This window comes from Rhinoderma darwinii, chromosome 11, assembly GCF_050947455.1.
Source record: "Rhinoderma darwinii isolate aRhiDar2 chromosome 11, aRhiDar2.hap1, whole genome shotgun sequence".
NCBI classification, from domain to species: domain Eukaryota; kingdom Metazoa; phylum Chordata; class Amphibia; order Anura; family Rhinodermatidae; genus Rhinoderma; species Rhinoderma darwinii.
Genome location: NC_134697.1, coordinates 80,341,870 through 80,363,544, shown reverse-complemented (window position 1 = coordinate 80,363,544; position 21,675 = coordinate 80,341,870). Strand labels below are relative to the sequence as shown.

Genomic DNA, 21,675 nt, shown 5'->3' with positions numbered 1-21,675 from the left:
CTTTTTACAAAAGTAATTGTGCAAAACGTTGTAAAACATGAAAAAGTTCTATAAATTAGGTATCGCCGGATTCTGACTGACCCGCAGAATAAAGTTAACATGTAATTTATAACACATGGTGAACGCTGTATAAAAAAAAAAAAAAAACTATGCCAGAATTGCGTTTTTTTTGGTTACCTGGCCTCCCAAAAAATAGGATAAAAAGTGATCAAAAAGTCGCATGTACCCCAAAATGGTACTGATAATAACTACAGCTCATCCTGCAAAAAAACAGCCCTCGTACCACTACATCTATGAAAAAATAAATAAATTAAGGCTCCAATAATTCAGGAAATAAAAAATATGCAGTTGTGCCCGAGGGGAACATTTCTTCTGTTTCAAGAGGCAATTTATCAAGGACCTAAAATTAGGGAACCAGGAACGGGAGGGCCCAAACATATCTGCTGGAAGTGAGGGCGCCTGTATTATACCAGGACAACACTTCCCAGCAAAATTCCCCAAACTGCAAAGGTGCAGAGTGTGGACCAGAAGGGGGATAAGAAAGGTCACCATTTATCAGTGCGACACTGGCCTGTGCGGAAAGGATTGTGTCACAGCGTAACATACATCTATGGATTATTTTTTTACCCCATTATTATACCACCTGACTATGCCCCTGATATACTGTGCCCGGCTTACCCCCACATTATAAACGGAAACACCAGTAATACTCAAACAAATCTACTACCAAGCAAAATCCGCTCTCCAAAAGCCAAATGGCGCTCCCTCCCCTCTGAACCCTACAGCGTGCGCAAACAGCAGTTTCCTTCCACATATATGGCATCGCCATACCCGGGAGAACCCTTTTAACAATTTTTGGGGTGTGTGTCTCCAGTGGCACAACTGGGCACGACATATTTGCCACTGAAATTTCATATCTAGGGAAAAATATAAATTTTTAATTTGCACCATCCGCAGCGCATTCATTTATGGAAAAGACCTGTGGGGTAAAAATGCTCACTACACCCCTTAATAAATGCCTTGAGGGGTGTAGTTTCCAAAATGGGGTTTCTTTTATTTCACATCAGAGCCTCTGCAATGAACCAATACTTTGTAAATCGCCAAATTAGGCCTCAATTTTACATGGTACTCTTTCACTCCTGAGCCCTGTCAAATGTCCAGGCAAAAGATTAGGGCCACATGTAGGGTGTTTATAAAACCGGAATCACAGCATAATAATTAGAGAGTTGTCTAGTTATGGTAGCACAAGCTGAGCACCACATATTGGCATATCTATGGAAAAAAATCCCATTTTCACTCTTCATCGAATTCACACGAATTTCTACTAAACACCTGCGGGGTTAACATGCTCACTACACCCCTAGCTGTATGCATTGATGGGTGCAGTTTCCAAAATTGGGTCACTTCTGGGAGGTTTCCAATGTTTTGGTCCCACAGGCGCCAAGAAACCAATCCAGCAAAATCTGTACTCCAAAAGCCAAATGGCGCTCCTTCCCTTCTGAGCTCTGCTGTACTCTGGAGAAATTGCTTTATTGTTGGGGTTCAGTTTGTCCTTTTATTTGTTGCTAAAATTAAAAATTTTGAGCTAAAGCTGCGTCTTATTGAAGAAAAAGGACTGTTTTTATTTTCACTGCCCAATTCTAATAAATTCTATGAAACACCTGTGGGGTCAAAATGCTCACTATACCCCTAGATGAATTCCTCAAGGGGTGTAGTTTCCTAAATGGAGTCACTTTTTGGGCGTTTTCATTGTTTTGCCCCTCAGGGGCTTTGCAAATGTGACATGGTCTCCACAAACCATTCCTGCTAAATGTGATCTCCAAAAACCAAATAGCGCTCTTTCCCTTCTAAGCCCTGCCGTGTTTCCAAACAGCCGTTTATGACCAAACGTGGGGTATTGTTTTACTCAGGAGAAATTACGTTACGTATTTTGTAGTGCTTTTTCTCCTTCAGTCCTTGTGGAAATGAGAAAAAAATTAGCTAAACCTACATTTTCTTTGAAAAAATTTAGATTTTCATTTTCAGGGCCTACTCCCAATAATTTCCGGAAAAAAACTGTGGGGTCAAAATGCTCACTACACCCCTAGATAATTTCCTCAATAGGAGTAGTTTCCAAAATGGGGTCACTTGTGGGTGCTTTCCACTGTTTTGTCCCCTCAGGGGCTTTGTAAATGTGACATGGCCTCCGCAAACCATTCCTTCTAAGCCCTGCCGTGTGTCCAAACAGCCGTCTATGACCACATGTGGGGTATTGTTTTACTCGGGAGAAATTGCTCTACAAAGTTTGCGCTGCTTTTTCTCCTTTTAGTCCTTATGGAAATGAGAAAAAAATCGCTAAACCTACATTTTCTTTGGAAACAAATGTAGATATTAACTTTCACGGCCTACTTCCAATAATTTCTGTAAAAAAACCTGTGTGGTCAAAATGCTCACTATACCCCTAAGTAATTTCCTTGAGGTGTGTAGATTCCCAAATGGGTTCACTTTTGGGGGATTTCCACTGTTTCGGCACCGCAAGAGCCCTTCAAACCTGATATGGTGCCTAAAATATATTCTAATAAAAAGAAAGCCCCAAAGTCCACTAGGTGCTCCTTTGTTCTGAGGCCGGTGCTTCAGTCTATAAGCACGCTAGGGCCTCATGTGGGATATTTCCTAAAACTGCAGAACCTGGGCAATAAATATTGAGTTGCATTTCTCTGGTAAAACTTTCTGTGTTACAAAAAAAATTAATTAAACCTTAATTTCTGCAAAAAAATATGAAATTTGTTAATTTCACCTATTTTGCTTTAATTCCTGTGAAACGTCTAAAGGGTTAAGAAACTTTCTCAATTCTGTTTTGAATACTTTGAGGGGTGAAGTTTTTAAAATGGGGTGACTTTTTGTGGGTTTCTAATATACAATGTAAAAATAGCCTTTTGAAATTTTCTTGAAAATGTTAGACATTGCTGCTAAAGTTCTAAGCCTTGTAACTTCCTAGAAAAATAAAAGTATGTTCAAAAAACGATGCCAATCTAAAGTAGACATATGGGGGATGTTAATTAGCAACTATTTTGTGTGGTATAACTGCCTGTCTTACAAGCAGATACATTTAAATTGAGAAAAATTCTAATTTTTTGCTACATTTTGGTGTTTTTCACAATTAAATACTGAACGTATCGAGCAAATTTTGCCAGTAACATAAAGTCCAATGTGTCACGAGAAAACAATCTCAGAATCGCTTGGATAGGTAAAAGCATTCCGAAGTTATTACCACATAAAGTGAAACATGTCAGATTTGAAAAATGAGGCTCTGTCAGGAAGGTCAAAAGTGGCCAAAGATGGAAAGTTAAAGTTATGACTCTTGGAATGCGACAATGAAAAAAACGAATGGTTGGTCAATAAACACTATTTCTGGCTATTATATGACTTGTATTCGGGTTTTTTTTTTTAGCGTTTTTTTGTCCTCTGCAGGCTCGCTCACTGATTCTCTGTTTTTGAGACAATGGGTAGAGCATAACTGCAATCATGCTTTCTATACACAGAGAAGAGGAGATTCCTGCTCTACTATCTCGATCTATCCCATATATATATATATATATATATATATATATATATATATATATGCGGCAGCAGCATGGAGAATGTTTATACAGCAGTAGTGAGCAGTGTATCTAAAAATACAGCACTAGGGTGATTAAAACACTCTTACCAGCAGTCTGTTTCTCCTCTCTTCTCCTGCTCCACTCTCCATAGACTTCTATAGGCAGGCTGTGTAGAGGCAAACCCCACTTCCTGCAGTCCGTCTTCTCTGCTCTATAACTAGAGATGGGGTTGGACATCAGATTACAGAAAGGGAGACGCCTAGTGGCAGTAACGTCATACAGAATTTGTTTTCAAGGAATAAATTGGGGTTAGGGATATATTCACTTTTTTTAAAGTGTTAAATCGTTGGTTTGGCGTTTTTACTACTCCCCAAATATATACCAAATCCTTGACCAACGTTAACCTTCCTATTTTCTGTAATTATTATTTTTTTTTTTTGTTGATTTCATTTCTGTGTCATTGAGGGAGGGAGGGGGGGGCGAGATAATGACCTTTTGGGTATAGCTTCTTCTACTAGGAGGCAGGCTATAACTACCGCAGAAACAGTAACGAAGTGCAGAGATTGTGAATAGACATCCCGTGGAATGTCTATTCACTGTCTAAACACTTCAGTATTGTTAATGTGTTTAGTATAAGACTATAAGATCTAACAGGATCCCTATGCGCTGAGTAAATGAATGGGGAGGAGTGCATGACGCTGATTGGTCAGCGTCATACACTCCCCTGTACAACGCCCACTTGGTCTAAAGTAAAAATACACCCACTTGGGAATTAAGCAACTCATTAGCATAAATCTAAAATCGTTAATAAAGTGGTGAAAACAGATTGTTTTAATAAATAAAAAGCACTACTGTCACCTACATTATAGCGCCCATCTCCTTATGTAGGAGATAGGGCACTTATAATGTGGTGACAGAGTCTATTTAAGGTCCTGCGGTTCCTTTTCTGTCACAGAGAACATCTGCTTATCCTGGTAAGACCAGCCCGGTATTTTCTTCTGTCTCTACTTCTATAGGTGGAGTACTGGTGTTATCCACAGGTTTCTGTTAACACCAAGGAGACAAATTACCCCCTTCTATAGATGGAGTAATTGGGCCACTGCTAGACCTGTAACTGACATGGCTATGCTTCAGATAGCCACATTACTCCCCTCCCATAGGTCGAAGTAATTTTGTCATTGCTAGATCTTGTATCTGACATGCGTATGCAGCTATTGCGAGCACAAGACAGGACATATTTCCCTCTTTCATGTGTGGAGTATTTGTTCTATAACTAGACTCCGTATCTAGCATGGCTATGCAGGTATTTCATGCGCTCCGTTTTTCTGCGACCCAGATACCACTTTTTTCCCTTCCTTACGTGCAATTACTGTGTTCATGCAGATTACCCTTTTTGCTTGATGGTGTCCCAGACAGCTACTTGAGATGTGAGAATCCAGCTGCGAGGCGTCCTGCTGGATTAATTAGCCACCTCTTTATTTGCACTTTGTGCAACTCTATATCCCAATATGGTTAGTTTTGACGATTTTGCCCTGCCTGCCAGGCCCAGAGTATGATATCCGTGGAACGCCTCTTCCTGAGCTGGCCCTCACAGAGCCCGACTGGGCACAATCCTGGTCTTCTACAGTGGCTGACCTTCCTAGGTCTCCCTATCCATCATGGGCTTCCTGCATAGCAGTCCGCTTAAAACAGACCAAGTATCTCCTCCGTAGTCAGCTCCCCTTGGCTAGGGGTTTGCTGTACGCCCCCCTTCTTTTTTTTTTTTTTTTTTTTAATTAGGCAAGGACTCTATAGAAGAGGAAGTCTCCCATTCTGAATCGCACTTAGATGCTAAAGAGCGCTCAAAAATTGCCTTTATTTATGCTAGATAGCCTTATCACTGTTGTCCAGGGGACGCTCCAGGTTGGAACATCTACTCCAGCTGTGAGGATTTCCCCATTTCACATGATTATTGTTCTACCTAAGTTTTAAAGGGCTGGTTTGGTAGCGGGGTTCACTGGCTCGTGTCGCCCACTGCTACTACCTCCTTTATAAAGATATAGGAGAAACAGAGTCTGTAGCCAATATATTATCAGAAAATATCAAAACAAAGCTTTATTAAATATGCAAGATAACAAACATTTAAAAAGGTATGTATAACAGGAGAAACTCAATAAAAATGACACAGAGATACATCAGGAGAGCCAGAGTCATAAATATTAAACCCCTATTGTATAGGTTTGCAGTAGGACTATCACTGGTATGAACTATGGTAGTAAAAACTCAATGTATGTGTTGATGCTAATGAGGGACATAAATGGTCCAGAAAAAGAGCACCATGTACTAAGAAAGTGAGTCTAAACCATGCCCTGAAAATACAGGGGTAGCCAGGATACTCTTACCCATAAAGTGTCCTAGGCTGTGTCCCGATGATCACTGTGCCCCGACGCGCGTTTCAAGGGGGTGAGGAAGCGGACATCTGCGAAACGCGCACAGCCCAAACAGGAGAGTGAACATCACAAGCCTTGTCATGCGCATAATACAATCACATCAGTCTGAGGAAGCTTAAAGGAAATGAGCATTGAGACAAAAATAAACGAAAATACACCAATCCCGCCCCCCAGACCTCCTAAAATGCAATGATAAGTACATGTATGCACAGTCGCAGCAAGCAAAGACCGCTCACAATAGACACAATGAGAGAAGGGAGGAAAAAAAAACAGAAAAAAATGGAAAACAAACACGGGCAAGGAAAAAAAAGGGAGGTTGTGGCGAACCTGGACTCCAGCACCTGAACATCCTAGATAAAATGAGAAGAAGCAGCCATGCGCCTGTCAGAGATGGTGGTAGAGCGAACAAACCCTAATGCACCTGCCTGTAGTCCCTACAGTGATGAAATCTCCTGGGAAATGATGTGTTTCTCAGGCCACTGCATTGTGATAGGTGGGAGAAGAGAGAAACATTAGCCATTGAGACCAAGTATCCTTGTACCATCTAGAAGAGGCCGGGAATGAGCCAGAAAGTGTTCCATTCGCTGTATCAAAGCGACCTCCTGGAACCACTCATCCAGCAGCGGAGGGACCGCTGTTTTCCACTTACGAGGGATAACGAATTTGGCAGCTTGGAGTAGATGTCTAATTAAGGAACCTTTTGTAAATGGTAAGCGGCATAGGGAACTAAAATAAAAGGACCGCCTCAGGGGAGTTAGGGACCGAAACCCCAGTCACTTCCACTATAATTTTAAGAACCGCCTCCCATAAACTTTGCAAACTAGAGCAACTCCACCAAATGTGCGACATGGAGGCCCCCGACGCCCCGCACCGCCAACACTCATCAGGGACAGACTGGTACCATCTGTGCAGGGCTGCAGGAACTCTATACCACCTAGAAATAATTTTGTAGCTGGTTTCCTGGGCTCTGACGGCTATAGAGGCCTTCTGGGACAGGGTGAAACACCATCTCCATTGAGCATCAGAAAAGGTTGCGCCCAATTCTGTCTCCCATGCCCTACAGAAGGATGGGAGATGAGGGGATCGCTGGGATAGGAGAAGTTTATAGAGTGTGGAGATGGCGTGCTCCGGGGACCGAGTGGAAACGCACAATTGCTCAAAATCAGTAAGCGGCCGGTGAAGATGAGCCCTACGCTTAGTGACACTGTAAAAAAAATGCTGTAATTGGGAGTATGCAAATATTGACGGGGCGACGGTGTATCAGCTGGGCAGATCGTGGCCAATGGGAGCAGGGATACATCAGAGAGAACCTGAGAGAAATACATGGGGTTGGTGGAAGACCTACCCAGGAAGGAGAGACGCGCCTCCCCGGCCGGAAATGCGGGGTTGTCGGTGACGGGAGACAAAGGACCCAATGGGTCAACTAGTGAGCCCGACTTCCCAGAGGCCTGCAGTGCCAAGAGGGTATGATAAACGACAAAAGAGGCGGAAGTCGGTCTATTCCCAGGCAGGGTCCAAGGCAAAGTTGAAAGGGTACGAGTACACAACTGTTGGGCTAAACGGACCCAGAGTTTAGAGTCATGATTGTGGAAAAAGTCTTTTTAATAACAATACTTTACAAAGTTACTCTAAAATGTATATTGAGTTTATATATTTCAATCCCTTTAAGAGTCATTAAGTTTGATACCAGGTCTGTTCAAACATCGGTCCAGAGATCTTGTGGTTCTCTGAGCAGATCATCACAACTATACTGAGAAGTATTTCTCCTTCTAGTTTGAGAAGTGATTCCTTTTCTCTTAATCCCTTTTTCTTGTCCAGAGTTTTGCCTTTTCTCCAGCAGGGCTTTGATCTGGGTCTTGACCTTAGTTTTCTCCCTGACGTCCAGATTTTTCTCCAAGTGGTCACTCATGTTGCTCCCCTTCTGTTCACCCCACAACTCTTTAAGACCTCAACCTGGTGATGGAGCCTTGTGAGATCTCTCTTCAGCTTCTTCTTAGTAGTTAGCCTTTTTGATAGCTATCTGTTCCAACTAATGTGTCACATTTGGCGGTTTCTCCGGCTGTTGTTCATTCAGTTCCTCCCTTCCTACCGAAGGTAAGTCTCTCCAATTCTGGTGGATGCTCTCTATTCCATATAGATGTGCTATCTGTCTTTTCATCTCCCCGGACGAGGCGTGAGGCTACTACTGTATATTTTCAGGAATTAATATGACCATTTTCACTGCATATTGTGCTATAGTCAGAGCTTTCCATTTTGGATTCACAACTTGTTCTCCCTTTTCGACTTATAGCTCGTTACTATGCTCTATAGGGTGCATACCCTGCCTCGTCCGATGCCTTTTCTTTTTTACCCCTGGGAATGCTTATGAACATCCCAATTCATTATCTCTGTCCCCAATGACACAGGTGAGAAAATAGGATTTTTGTTACTCACTGTAAAATCCTGATTGCTCATGGGTGGACACAGCACCCTCCCAATTTTTTAACTTTTTTTTTTTTTTTTAGGAGCTATAACTATTCTTCATCAGTTGATTGATTTATTTTTCCTTCTAGATCAATTGTTGAAACTATTTGTGTTCTCTGCTGCTTATGTACAAACTAATAAGCTCAGTGTCTGCAGGAAGGGTATAACATGGTAGGAAGATCTAACACTTTAGTGTCCGCCTCCTACTGACAGCATCTATACCCCAGGTCATCGTCTATGTCCCCAATGAACGTGGCGAGAAAAACGTTTTACGGTAACAAAAATGATTTTATTTTTTTTAAAGACGTGGTATGTGTGAGTTTCGCACACCTTGAACTTAAAGGTACCACTCAAAGTCTACAGGCTTCTATAACCTTTATAATTATTGAATGAGTACTTTTTAAAGTAGTTTTCACAAACTTCCTGCAAAAATTATTCATGCATTTTATAATCGCATAGGCCTAATTTAACCCCTTAACGTTATGTGACTTAATAGTCTGTCACAGGCGTTGTCCTGTTAACGCAAACTGACGGACTACTACGCCATAGCATTAACTGGGTGCTGTGACTGCAGACACAGTTTTCAAGCAGTGATAGCTTAAAGCTATCATGGCTTCAAGGCCAGGACCGGAGCTAGCCTCCGATCCGGCTGATTAACGCCTTACATGCAGCGCTCAAAAGCGAGCGCTGCATCTATGGCATTTACAAAGATGATCAGAACCCTGCAATGAAATTGCGGGGTTCCGATGACTGCTCCGGCAGATTGGAGGCCTAACAATGGCACCCTGTCTGCCAAGTACGGAAGCCTGCTAGGCGGGGCCTAAAAGGTGTCCGGCCGCAGTAACAAGATGGCACAGGCTCAGAAGCTGAGCCTGCGACATCAGCCACTGGCATCAGCTGTATGTTACAACTAGCACCATGCTGTAGCTGCAGGGAACGGAGCTAGATATAAATAAGTTAAGGAACTAGATATAAATAAATTGGTCCCACAATAAATAAGCTCTTAGACAGCTTTTTTGAATCAAGTTCTTGCTCTCAGAATATGGCAACACAAAATGTGCAGAGTGTCCAAAAGCGGATAAGATCAGGCACCGTTTATCAGTGCGACACTGGCCACATATCTCTGAAATATTATTTATTTACTGCATTATTATACCCTTTTATTATGCCCTGATGTTCTCCACACAGATTACATATGACCCCCACATTATAAACTGAAATACCAGCAAAACCCCAAACAGAACAACTACCAAGCTAAATCTGTGCTCCAAAAGCCAAATGGCGCTCCCTCCCTTCTGAACCCTACAGCGTGCACAAACAGCCGTTTACGTCCACATATATGGCATCGCCATACCCGGGAGAACCAGCTTAGCAGTTTACGAGGTGTGTGTCTTCGGTGGCACAAACTGGGCATAGCATACTGTGCACTAAAATGGCATATCAGCGGGAAATTGTAATTTTAAAATATTAATTTCTGCAAAAAAAAATTTAATTTGTCAATTTCATCCCTACTTTGCTGTAATTCTTGTGAAACGCCTAAAGGGTTAATAAACTTTATAAATGCTGTTTTGAATACTTTAAGGGGGTTCAGTTTTTAAAATGGGGCGATTTTATGGGTGTTTGCATTGTATGGGCTTCTCAAAACCACTTAACTGAACTGGACCCTGTAAAAATAGCTTTTTGACATTTTCTTGAAAATGTGAGAAATTTCTGCTAAAGTTCTAAGTCTTGTAACGTCCTAGAAAAAAAAGGATGTTAAAAAAAAAAACTATGCCAATCTAAAGTAGACATATGGGGGATGTTAATTAGTATTTATTTTGTGTGGTATAACTATGTCTTTTAAGCAGATACATTTAAATTTAGAAAAATGCAAATTTTTGCAATTTCTCGCAAAATTTTGTTGTTTTTCACAATAAAATACTGAATGTATCGACCAAATTTTACCACGAACTTGAAGTATAATGTGTCACGAGAAAACATTCTCATAATCGATTGGATAGGTGAAAGCATTCCAAAATTATAACCACGTAAAGTGACACATTTGAAGAATGGGGCTGCGTCCTGAACGTGCCAAATAGTCCATGTCCTTGAGGGGTTAAAGGTTATGTAACCCTTTTTTTTTTAATTTTATATATATATATATATATATATATATATATATATATATATATATATATATAATGTCAGATGCAACTTTGTATTATTTTTACTTTTTGAGAGCAGCTGTATCTTTCGCTATGACCTGAATCCGTTAGTCCCGCGGACCTGACGGGTTCAGTGTCAGTGGGTCAATGACACTCAGGATCCACCTGTGGTCTATCACAACGAAGTTATGAACTTAGATGTGATAGATTACAGGTGTATCCTGTGTGTCAGAGACACGCAGGACCCGCTTTCACTGAACCAGTCAGTCCCGCGGACCTGACGGGAACAGGATTTAGCGAATGATACAGCTGCTCTGTATGCAGGATATATAACCGCTGTATTTCAAAAAGTAAAACTATTTTTTAATAAAGACTATTTATAAAGTTGCACCAATCACACTGACTGCCCTGTCAACCAATAACCTAACTCGACTGTATGGTGTATTCCTAATTTTTTTTAATTAAATTTTTTTCCAGCTACTTCATTGGATAGAAGTGAGTGTCTGGGTGGAGCAACACTCAGCCTGCTGCATGACAGGGCATTTGGTTACACTGGAGATACCCAAGCACAGGAGTTATGTATTTTTTTAACAAAGACCGCTAGTGCACCATACTTTGAAATCCTCGAGAAGTGGATATACAGGGGAATCATTAATGATCCATACAGGTACACATTTGGTACTAAAAATACCATAACACTATATTTTACATTTTATGTTTCTGTTGTGTGTCTCTTAGAATTTTTTTTTTGCATAGGGTTATATTTATAGAATTTTGCTATCAATTCGACAGTGTTTTTGTCAGGACCATAGCACTCTCTCAACTCCGTTGTCTCAGGACAGACCTGTAAAATCAGTTTTCTTGGTGTGCTTTACCTCAAATGTTGTATGAACACTGGGGACAGTTATAGCTAGCATCATTGATGATGAACAACATATTGTCCAGGGATGTGGGCTGCCAGGAGATAGAAAACCTGAAGGGGTGTCAGAAATACTGTATATACATAGACATATTTCGACATACAGGAAATATATGCATGCCCAGAGGCATATATATATATATATATATATATATATATATATACACACACACACACACACACAGAGACATATATACACATATAGGCACTTATATAGACACAGGCACTCACACATACTGGAACATACAGACACTGAGACTTATGTACACAGAAACGTATACGCAGAGAGTCATATAGACACTTACCATATTGCCTTGCGAATTATGATCTGCTGAATGCCGCTGGTCACTCTAGAGTGGTGAGCCAATCCCTTTGAGTTTTCATAGTTATCTTTAGGAATGTGGAGGTGTATATGGTTTCTTATTATATATATATGTATTCTAATTGATTCATTGATATTTTTCAGACTATGTACGTTTGTATATAGATGCACTAGTGTGATTACCTATGTGACGTACTGCTGTTACTATTGGATGAAATTTATCATGTGATGTTTTACACTTACCTATTTAACAGGATGTTTTTAGACATTTTGTTAGGCTTCACTCACTATGGGTCAAAACATTGCCAACTGTTGTGGGATGTTTGGCGAATAAATATTATCTTTGATACATCTGGAGACCTGTGCTGTTGTCCAACTACTAGCTCTTAAGGATTACATCATGACTTTACAGCGAGACACCACTCCAGTTATCGGGATCTGTGCTGCTTTAAAATTTTACTTTTTGGAACCCTACTCCCTATGGACTCCACCTGTCCTACCCATCTGTATCTGCCTCAGCAGTCCGTAAATTTAAGCTTTTACTGTCCCGGTTTTTCATTACAAAATTCACAGAAGTCTGTAATTCCCTGCTTTAATGTCCCCCCTCCCTAAACAATCTTTAGAAGCATTTATGACAATACTTCATAAGGAGGGGAAAGACCTTGAGCAATGTGGGAGTTATAGAGCGATTTCACTTTTAAATTGTGATTTAAAATGGTGGGCAAAAATATCGGCCCAACGTATTCAACCAATTTTGCCACAATTTTGGTGGGAGATCAACAAGTGGGGTTTGTGAAGGGTCGAGAGGGTAGACCTATTATCAGTAGAGTCTTACAAGCTGTATACCATATGAAACGTCAAAGCCGTTCTATGGTTCTCTTTGGCACTGATGCTGAAAAGGCCTTTGACAAGGTATTTTGAAAGTACATTAAATCGTCCCTACTCAAATTTAATTTCCCACCTTAATTTATTAAAGCCATATTCTCCCTTTACAAGTCCCTCTCGACAAGAATCCACGTTAATGGTACCCTGTCGGGATACTTCTCCATCTCCAATAGGACTTGAAAGGGTTGTCCCTGATTTGTCCTTACCCTACTTTCAAAACTCAAGCAATCCGCGGGCATACAAGGCATATGATTGGGGAGCCATACATACAAATTAGCGGCATTCGCTTATGATTTATTATTAATTGTCACAAATCCCCTCAACGCTTTGCCATAGATATTGGACATTTTTCAACAGTTATGGAAAGTGTCTAACTTCAAAATTATCTATGAAAAATGGGAAGCCTTGGGATTCGCTCTCTCAGCTGATCAACTCACATGACTAAAAGCTATCTGCCCTTTTAAGTGGCTTCAAAATGCTATCGGATATCGAGGGGTTATTATACCAGCTGACACCACTCAACTTTACTCCCTAAACTTTGCCCCTCTTCTCCCTATAACACAAAAAATTATCTCCCAGCTCAGAATTCCCTTCCAATCTTGGATAGGCAGGAAAAACTTGATCGCTACTTATGTACTTTCACAAATCCTGTATACATTGCAGAGCCTACCCATTGATCTCCCAACCAATTTCTTCGATAAATTTAAAAGTCTTTGTATCCAGTTCCTATGGAATGGGAAACACCCCAGAATAGCATACAGACTACTCCTCTTAAAAAAAACGATACGAGGGAATGGCCTTGCCAGATTTGTGGACTTTTTATGAAGCAATCCAACTACTCCGCTGGACACTTTGCTAATTCTTCACTTAAAGAGGCTCTGTCACCAGATTTTGCAACCCCTATCTGCTATTGCAGCAGATCGGCGCTGCAATGTAGATTACAGTAACGTTTTTATTTTTAAAAAACGAGCATTTATGGCCAAGTTATGACCATTTTCGTATTTATGCAAATGAGGCTTGCAAAAGTACAATTGGGCGTGTTGAAAAGTAAAAGTACAACTGGGCGTGTATTATGTGCGTACATCGGGGCGTGTTTACTTCTTTTACTAGCTGGGCGTTCTGATGAGAAGTATCATCCACTTCTCTTCAGAACGCCCAGCTTCTGGCAGTGCAGATCTGTGACGTCACTCACAGGTCCTGCATCGTGTCGGCACCAGAGGCTACAGTTGATTCTGCAGCAGCATCAGCATTTGTAGGTAAGTAGCTACATCGACTTACCTGCAAACGCCGATGCTGCTGCAGAATCATCTGTAGCCTCTGGTGCCGATGTGTCCTCGCTCGTCTGACACGATGCAGGACCTGTGAATGACGTCACAGATCTGCACTGCCAGAAGCTGGGCGTTGTGAAGAGAAGTGGATGATACTTCTATACACAACGCCCAGCTAGTAAAAGTAATAAACACGCCCCGATGTACGCACATAATACACGCCCAGTTGTACTTTTACTTTTCAACACGCCCAGTTGTACTTTTGCAAGCCTCATTTGCATAAATACAAAAATGGTCATAACTTGGCCAAAAATGCTCGTTTTTTAAAAATAAAAACGTTACTGTAATCTACATTGCAGCGCCTATCTGCTGCAATAGGAGATAGGGGTTGCAAAATCTGGTGACAGAGCCTCTTTAAAGCAATTCACCTGGATATAGAGAAAGTGGTCCTCTCGGAGGAGTTGTTACGTTTGCTGTGGGTTAATCTTTCAATTCCCCCAAAGAGGATGCTAGTAAGCAATCTTACTCGGGGAATGTTGACAATATGCCAGAAATCTCCTGCCCTGAATTTGGCTAAGGGTAACCTCTCTTCGTTGGCACCCTTATCAGTGTAGTGTAGAAGCACACCTAAGACTATTACTATTAACTCTTCTTTATGGCCTCTACTTAATGCTCGAAAAATAAATTATATTACTACCTGTCTCAATAACCTGGATTTGAATTCCCTCCTTGCACGGCTACCAGGGTCTGGCCTGTCCGCATCCTCGAACTTTCCTCAATACATATGATTTAAATTCAGCATGTTGCAAATTTATAGCCAACAAACCATCCCCCTACCTGGATCTAACTTGGTTGGGGAATTATATACTTTTACCCTTAACCCCACCAAAACCTCTATCCAAAATATATGCTGGCCTCCTTCTTTGTGATACCCCATCAAAACCTTTTTTCTTGGTGGAGTGGGAGAAAGAATTAGGCATCACCATGTCAATGGAGGAGGTGGCTTGTGTTTTGTCACGTGCTCACGGTTTCTCTCGTTGTGTGAGATACCAGGAGAACTCTTATAAATTGGTCACAAGATGGTACCTCACTCCATACCACCTCTATAAGTTGCATCTAATACCAACTAATTCCCTTTGGGGATGTGGTCATGCTGCAGGGACAATTTTACATATCTGGTCCTAAGATCAAAGTCTTCTGGACACAAATGGAACAGGGCATTCGATATGTCACGGGTAGCAATATACAGTTCGATCCCAAACTGATCTTATTGGGGCTACCAACAACTGATTTTACTCCCTCGGCAAGGGATTTAATAACCTTTATGATATCCACTGCGAACCTGTTAATACCGCTGAGATGGAGGGATGAGGAACCTCCCTCAGTAGATCAATGGTGGGCCGAGATGCACCAGCTTCATAGGTTGGAGGAATTTGTGGGTTGGAATACTTTTACAAAGGACTCCTTTCTTCGTACTTGACAACTATGGAGAGATTTTCTTCAGCATTGAGGTATTTCTGGAAATAATCCCTGCATGCCCTCTTAATTACTACTATTCTCTATAACCCAATATAGTATGGAGACTAAGATTTATAATTTTATCTTTGTTTTACTTTAATCTGGGAGAATGCAATATGTATTATGTTATTTGATTTACATGTAGTTTGTCTGTTATATGTTCTATGTGAGTTCCTTGACATACAAGTCCTAATAAGCAATATGTCTTGGCTTCATAATGGGGTAATAGAATGATATGACTAATTAATCATATCTTATACCACGTCCTTTGATTAGGATATATGAGTCATGTATGCCTTATTCTGTTCACTATGTTTGTATGACTGCAATTTATAACACCTTGTATATTGACTCTAACTTTGTAAATTGGACACTATGTCATTGTTTTGTTTTTTCTACTTTTGAAAAATTTAATAAAGAGAATTTATAAAAAAAATTGCTGGAGTATAGATCCAGGAGAGCGATAATTCGTTGTATGGGATTCCCTGAGGGGATAGAAGGAAAAAATTGTTGTGGGTATATCACAAACTAGCTGCTGGAAATGTTTGGACAGGCAGCGCTGTCCAAAGTCTTTGCCATGGAAAGGGCTCGTAGAGTCCCGTTTAAACCTAGACCTGTAGGCCAGGCTCCAAGATCTATTTTGCGTAAGTTGTTATGTGCAGGGAGAACATGGTGGTAAATGGAGCCCAGATAATCCTTTTTCCGGATTACTCGACGGCCACCTCTAAAAACAGGCTTAAGATAGTTGAAATGAAGAAATGTTTGAGAAAAGCAAAGTTGCAATATTCCTTACTATTCCCAACAAAGTTATGGGTGAAATGAGGCTTAACCCTGTTTTTTCTCCTCTCCTGAGGAGGCAAACACTTGGATGGACTCTAAGGGACTTCCATAAGTACTGAGAAGATATGTTCATTGCCCGGATGGACTTTAAAGAGGCTCTGTCACCACATTATAAGTGCTCTATCTCCTACATAAGGAGATTGGCGCTGTAATGTAGGTGACAGCAGTGCTTTTTATTTAGAAAAATCCAATCAGCGTCATACACTTCTCTCCATTCATTTAATCAGTGCATAGTGATAGTGATCTTGCTAGATCCGTATGTGCAGTCACTTACACATTAACGTTACTGAAGTGTCTTGACAGTGAATACACATCACTACCAGCCAGGAAGCGATTTCTATTTACAATCCTGACACTTCGGTAACGTTTGTGTAGTACTTACAGCAGAGCATCCACCTTCTCTCAGCACCCAGCGGGAAGGTGGATGTGAGTTAGGAGCGGAATCCCCGGTCATAGCACTGTCGGGGATTCTATAAGAGACGGAGACCCTGACTACTACCCTCCCACCCAGGGCCGACCTTAGGCGCATAACCCCAGCAGGTGGAAGGGGGCGCTGCGCTGGCTCTTCACCTGCAGTTTCAGAAGTGCCCGGGCCCGGCGACTCAGTCACCATTCCGCCCGGACGCTTCTTCACTCAGTGGCGTCGCTGCCGCTGTAGCAGCCATAGCGGCTGCTAGCGATGACACCGGGCATTAGGGTGCCCGTCGGGACGGGGAACGGGACCCCCCATGGCCGGCGCTGCTATCAGCCGCTGCGGCTGCTACAGCAGTAGCGATGCCACTATAGCAGAGCAGGATGGTATCTCCCTGCTCTGCTATCTACTAGCGCCACTGTAGCTCCCTGAAGGAGCGGAATCCCAGTGTGGCCGGGGATTCCACTCCGGAGCGCTCCGCTTGATGTCTCTGTCCATATATGGACAATGACATCAGGGGAAACTCCTGAAGTGGAATCCCCGTCCGCAGCGTTGCCGACTCTGTGACCGGGGATTCCACTCCAAGATAAGCCAGTGACGTCACTGTCCATAAATGGACACAGACGATAGGGCCTTCTCCTGGAATGGAATCCCCGGTCACAGAGCGGCAACGCTGTGTACGGGGATTCCGCTTCAGGAGTTGTCCCTGATGTCACTGTCCATATATGGACAGAGACCTGAAGGGGAGTGCTCCAGGAGCAGAATCCATGGCCAAAGGGGGATTTCGCTCCTTCAGGGAGCTACAGGGGAAGTGGGTGCTATCTACCTCTGGGCTGTGTGGCACTACCTTCAAGGGGGCTGGGCTGTGTGGCACTACCTTCAAGGGGACTGTGGGCTGTGTGGCGCTACCTACAAGGGGGCTGTGGGCTGTGTGGCGCTACCTACAAGGGGGCTGTGGGCTGTGTGGCGCTACCTATAAGGGGGCTGTGGGCTGTGTGGCGCTACCTACAAGGGGGCTGTGTGGCGCTACCTACAAGTGGGCTGTGTGGCGCTTCCTACAAGGGGCTGTGGGCTGTGTGGCGCTACCTACAAGGGGGCTGTGGGCTGTGTGGCGCTACCTACAAGGGGGCTGTGGGCTGTGTGGCGCTACCTACCTGTGGGCTGTGTGGCTCTACCTACAAGGGGGCTGTGGGTTGTGTGGCGCTACCTACAAGGGGGCTGTGTGGCGCTACCTACAAGGGGGCTGTGTGGCGCTACCTACAAGTGGGCTGTGTGGCGCTACCTACAAGGGGGCTGTGGGCTGTGTGGCGCTACCTACAAGGGCTGTGGGCTGTGTGGCACGTCATACAAGGGGCTGTGTGGCGCTACCTACAAGGGGGCTGTGTGGCGCTTCCTACAAGGGGGCTGTGGGCTGTGTGGCGCTTCCTACAAGGGGGCTGTGGGCTGTGTGGCGCTACCTACAAGTGGGCTGTGTGGCGCTACCTACAAGGGGGCTGTGGGCTGTGTGGCGCTACCTACAAAGGGGTTGTGGGCTCTGTGGCGCTATCTACAGGGGGGCTGTGTTGCACTATCTACAGGGGGTGTTGTGGCATTATATACAGAGGGCACTGCAGCATTATCTACATGAGCGTGTGTAGCACTATATACCGGGGGTATGGCACTATATACAGGGGTGTGGCACTATCTAAAAGAGCACTGCGGTATTATCTACAGGGGGGTGTGGCACTATATACAGGGGGTGGCACTATCAACAGACATTATCTACAGGGGGGTGTGGCACTATATACAGAGGCACTTCGGCATTCGCTACAGGGGGTGTGTGGCACTATATACAGGGGGGGTGTTGCACGATCTACAGAGGGCACTGCGGTATTATCTAAAGGGGGTGTGTGGCACTATATAAGTTTTTGCATCAGTTGTAATCACTGAGAGACAAAAATACTTACGCTGATGCAACTGACATATGTGAACGCACCCTTAGTTCTGGATAACATCGCCTCGTTTCTGGTTAATAAATCTGGAGTTCCTTTCCTTTTAATTGGGGACTTTAATAAGGTTCCAGATGAAGTAAAAGATCGGCTCAGGAGGTCCCATGTGAAATCTGCGAGTGTTTAGCCATTCTTTTGGGATTTATTTGGAGGAAATGGGATGGTTTGATACATGGAGGATTTTTCATCCACATATGTCCCAGTTTTCTTGCTACTCTAAGACCTCGGAATCCCTCTCAAGAATTGATTTTAGCATTGGCCAATAAACAGATGATGGGCTTATTTAAGAGAGTAGAATTTGAAGCAAGAGGCATGTCAGATCATTCACCATTGCTTGTTGAAATTGAGGCCACAAGGCGTGGTTGTTCTGCGAGACTATATATATATATATATATATATATATATACTTATATAATCTCCCCCTCCATAATTTTGGGAATGGAATGAGATGAGGAAGCTCTGGATCAGTTTGTGGAGTTTGTTTTTTTAAGTAATAAGGGGACTGCATTTAGAGGAGTGATTTGGGATACTGTCAAGGCTATGTGAGACGTTTGTAAAAAAAAAAAAGAAATATTGATAAAAATAGGGGAGAGAGACGGGTGATGGGTTCTATGAGGCAGGATCTTAATAGAGCAGAGCAGGAGTATACGATTCGTCCATGGGATGCAGCGGCCTGGCGTACTTCTCAAGAAAGGTATGAGGCATTTCTAAGGCAAGGATCATTGGAGAAAAATGTGATAATCTCATCCTGAGATAGTGGGAAAACTCCTCTTGTCATCGTGTGTGAAAAATCAGAGGGGGCATTTAGAAATAGTTAGAATAAGCTTGGGGGAAATGATTACAGATGCCGTCCAAATTGCAGAGGAATTTGCCTCTTTCTATAAAGAAGTATGTGTATCAGTGGATACATGCACTCTGGATCTGGTGAAATCCTACTTGAATAAGATAGTATTTCCTAGAATCTCAGAGCTCCAAAGGAAAGCCCTGCAGGTACCTCTGTCAAGGGAGGAATTTGAGGTATCTATGAAACAAGCGCCGCGGGTTCGAGCTGGGGGAGTTCTTGGTAACCATGGAAAAAGTGCTCAGGGCAGGGGTAGAATCCCAGAATCCATGAATGATGCTCTACCTTGTCTTATTTTGAAGAAAGACAAAGATCCGCTCCTTGTATCGCCTTACCATCCGATCTCTCCCTTAAACTGTGATATGAAGTTGGTAGCTAAGGTCTTGGCGAATCGGTTATTGATGTTATCCACCTAGACCAGACAGAATTTATTACAGGTAAAGCCATCAATTACAATTTGCGTAAAGTTTTTACTAATTTGCAATAGATAATTATGTGTTTGGAGGGTGGACTTCTCTCAACTGATGCAGTAAAGGCGTTTGATTCGGTAAATTGGGAGTTTTTGTGGGCAACTCTCCTGAGATTTGGGTTTGGAGAAAATTTTGTCTCCTGGTTCAATCGGTTGTATAGGACTACCCAGGCCCAGGTGGGTGTGAGTAAGATAATTCACCTTTTTTTTTTTTTTTTTGTATTAGCTAGAGGTACCCGACAGGGATGTCCTTTATCCCCTTTTTTATTTGCAATTGTTATTGAATGTCTTGCATTGAAGCTAAGGGCAGACCCAGGTATTAAGGGGTTTCTGTTGGGTGGTCAGGAGGAAAAAATTTCCTTGTACGCGGACGTCATGCTCCTGTATCTTAGGCGTTTGTCGGATGTGGAGCATGTCGTTTGCGTGTATCAGGAGTTTGGGGCTCTGTCGGGTATCCAGATAAATTGGTCCAAATCAATGTTTCTCGTCTTTTAGAGTGTAGACTCCGCCAATCAAGTGCAAGGAGTTCTCCAAATTGTGGATCCGAGTCGTTATTTGGGCATTGTCATTTCAAAAAGAATTGATTATACAGCTTTAAATATTCTCCCCCCTAATGAGTACTTTAAAGTGTAACTAAACTTTCAACAAATTTCTGACATGCCATAGTGACATGTCAGAAGTTTTAATCGGTGGGGTCCCAGCACTGAGACCCCCACCGATCGCTGAAACGAAGCAGCGGAAGCGCTCGGGTGAGCCGCTTGGTTTCTGATTGGCTTTTGTTGGAAAGCCGATGTAACGGTGTACGGACTCCATAGAAAGTCTATGGGTCCTTACACCGTTACATCGGCTTTCCGAGAAAAGCCGGTCAGAAACTAAGCGGCTCAGCGCTCACCCGAGCGCTTCTGATGGTTAGTTTTAGTGATCGGTGGGGGTCTCCGTGCTCAGACCCCCACCAATCAAAACTTCTGACATGTCACTATGACCTGTCAGAAGTTTGTTAAAAGTTTAGTTACATTTTAAGAAGTACGGTAAAGACTTGAAATCTTCTCCATCTGTCCTTGGGGATTGCCCTGATTTAAAATTGTTATATTACCGAGGTTTTGCATATATTTGGCAATTCTCTAGTTTTTGAGTATGCTGGAATCCATTTTTAATGATCTATTATTCTGGGGCAAGGAAACTCGTATTAAATATAGTAAATTACACCGTCCAGTGATAGAGGGAGGGTTTGTATTTCCTATCTTCGCAAATCCAACAGCTTATTGATTGGGAACATTCAGCAGCAAATAGATTGATCTGGCCTTTGGGGGGCGCTGTACGGAGGGATAACATATTCCAGGTTTTGAAGACCGGATGCTTTAGTAAGTTGTCTGATAGGTATAAAGTTTTTAGCATGATGCATAAGGTGTGGAGTGCGGTGAAACAGAAATTGGGAGGTAGGTACATTTTCTTTACCCCTACACGGGGGAATGAATTTCTCACTCAATTCGTAAAAGTAGAGGTTAGTCGTTTTTGGGTGAAGTGGGGTATTACTCAATTATCACATCTATCAACGGGGCAATTAAAACTTTGGATTTATTACAAAGAGAGTTCAGT

The 21,675-nt window shown here is 42.6% G+C and overlaps 1 protein-coding gene across 2 annotated transcripts in view; it reads left to right on the top strand.

Moving 5' to 3' along the window:
• The window catches only part of TUBGCP2 (tubulin gamma complex component 2), a 98,492-nt gene that overhangs the window by 39,238 nt on the left and 37,579 nt on the right, over positions 1 to 21,675 (top strand). For both annotated transcript variants that reach the window (XR_012851072.1, XM_075841819.1), the window contains exon 8: positions 11,095 to 11,284. Coding sequence is in view for 1 of the 2 variants with exons in the window: in XM_075841819.1 (XP_075697934.1) it covers positions 11,095 to 11,284 (190 nt within the window). In the remaining variant the exon portion in view is untranslated. The remainder of the gene's footprint in view (positions 1 to 11,094; positions 11,285 to 21,675) is intronic.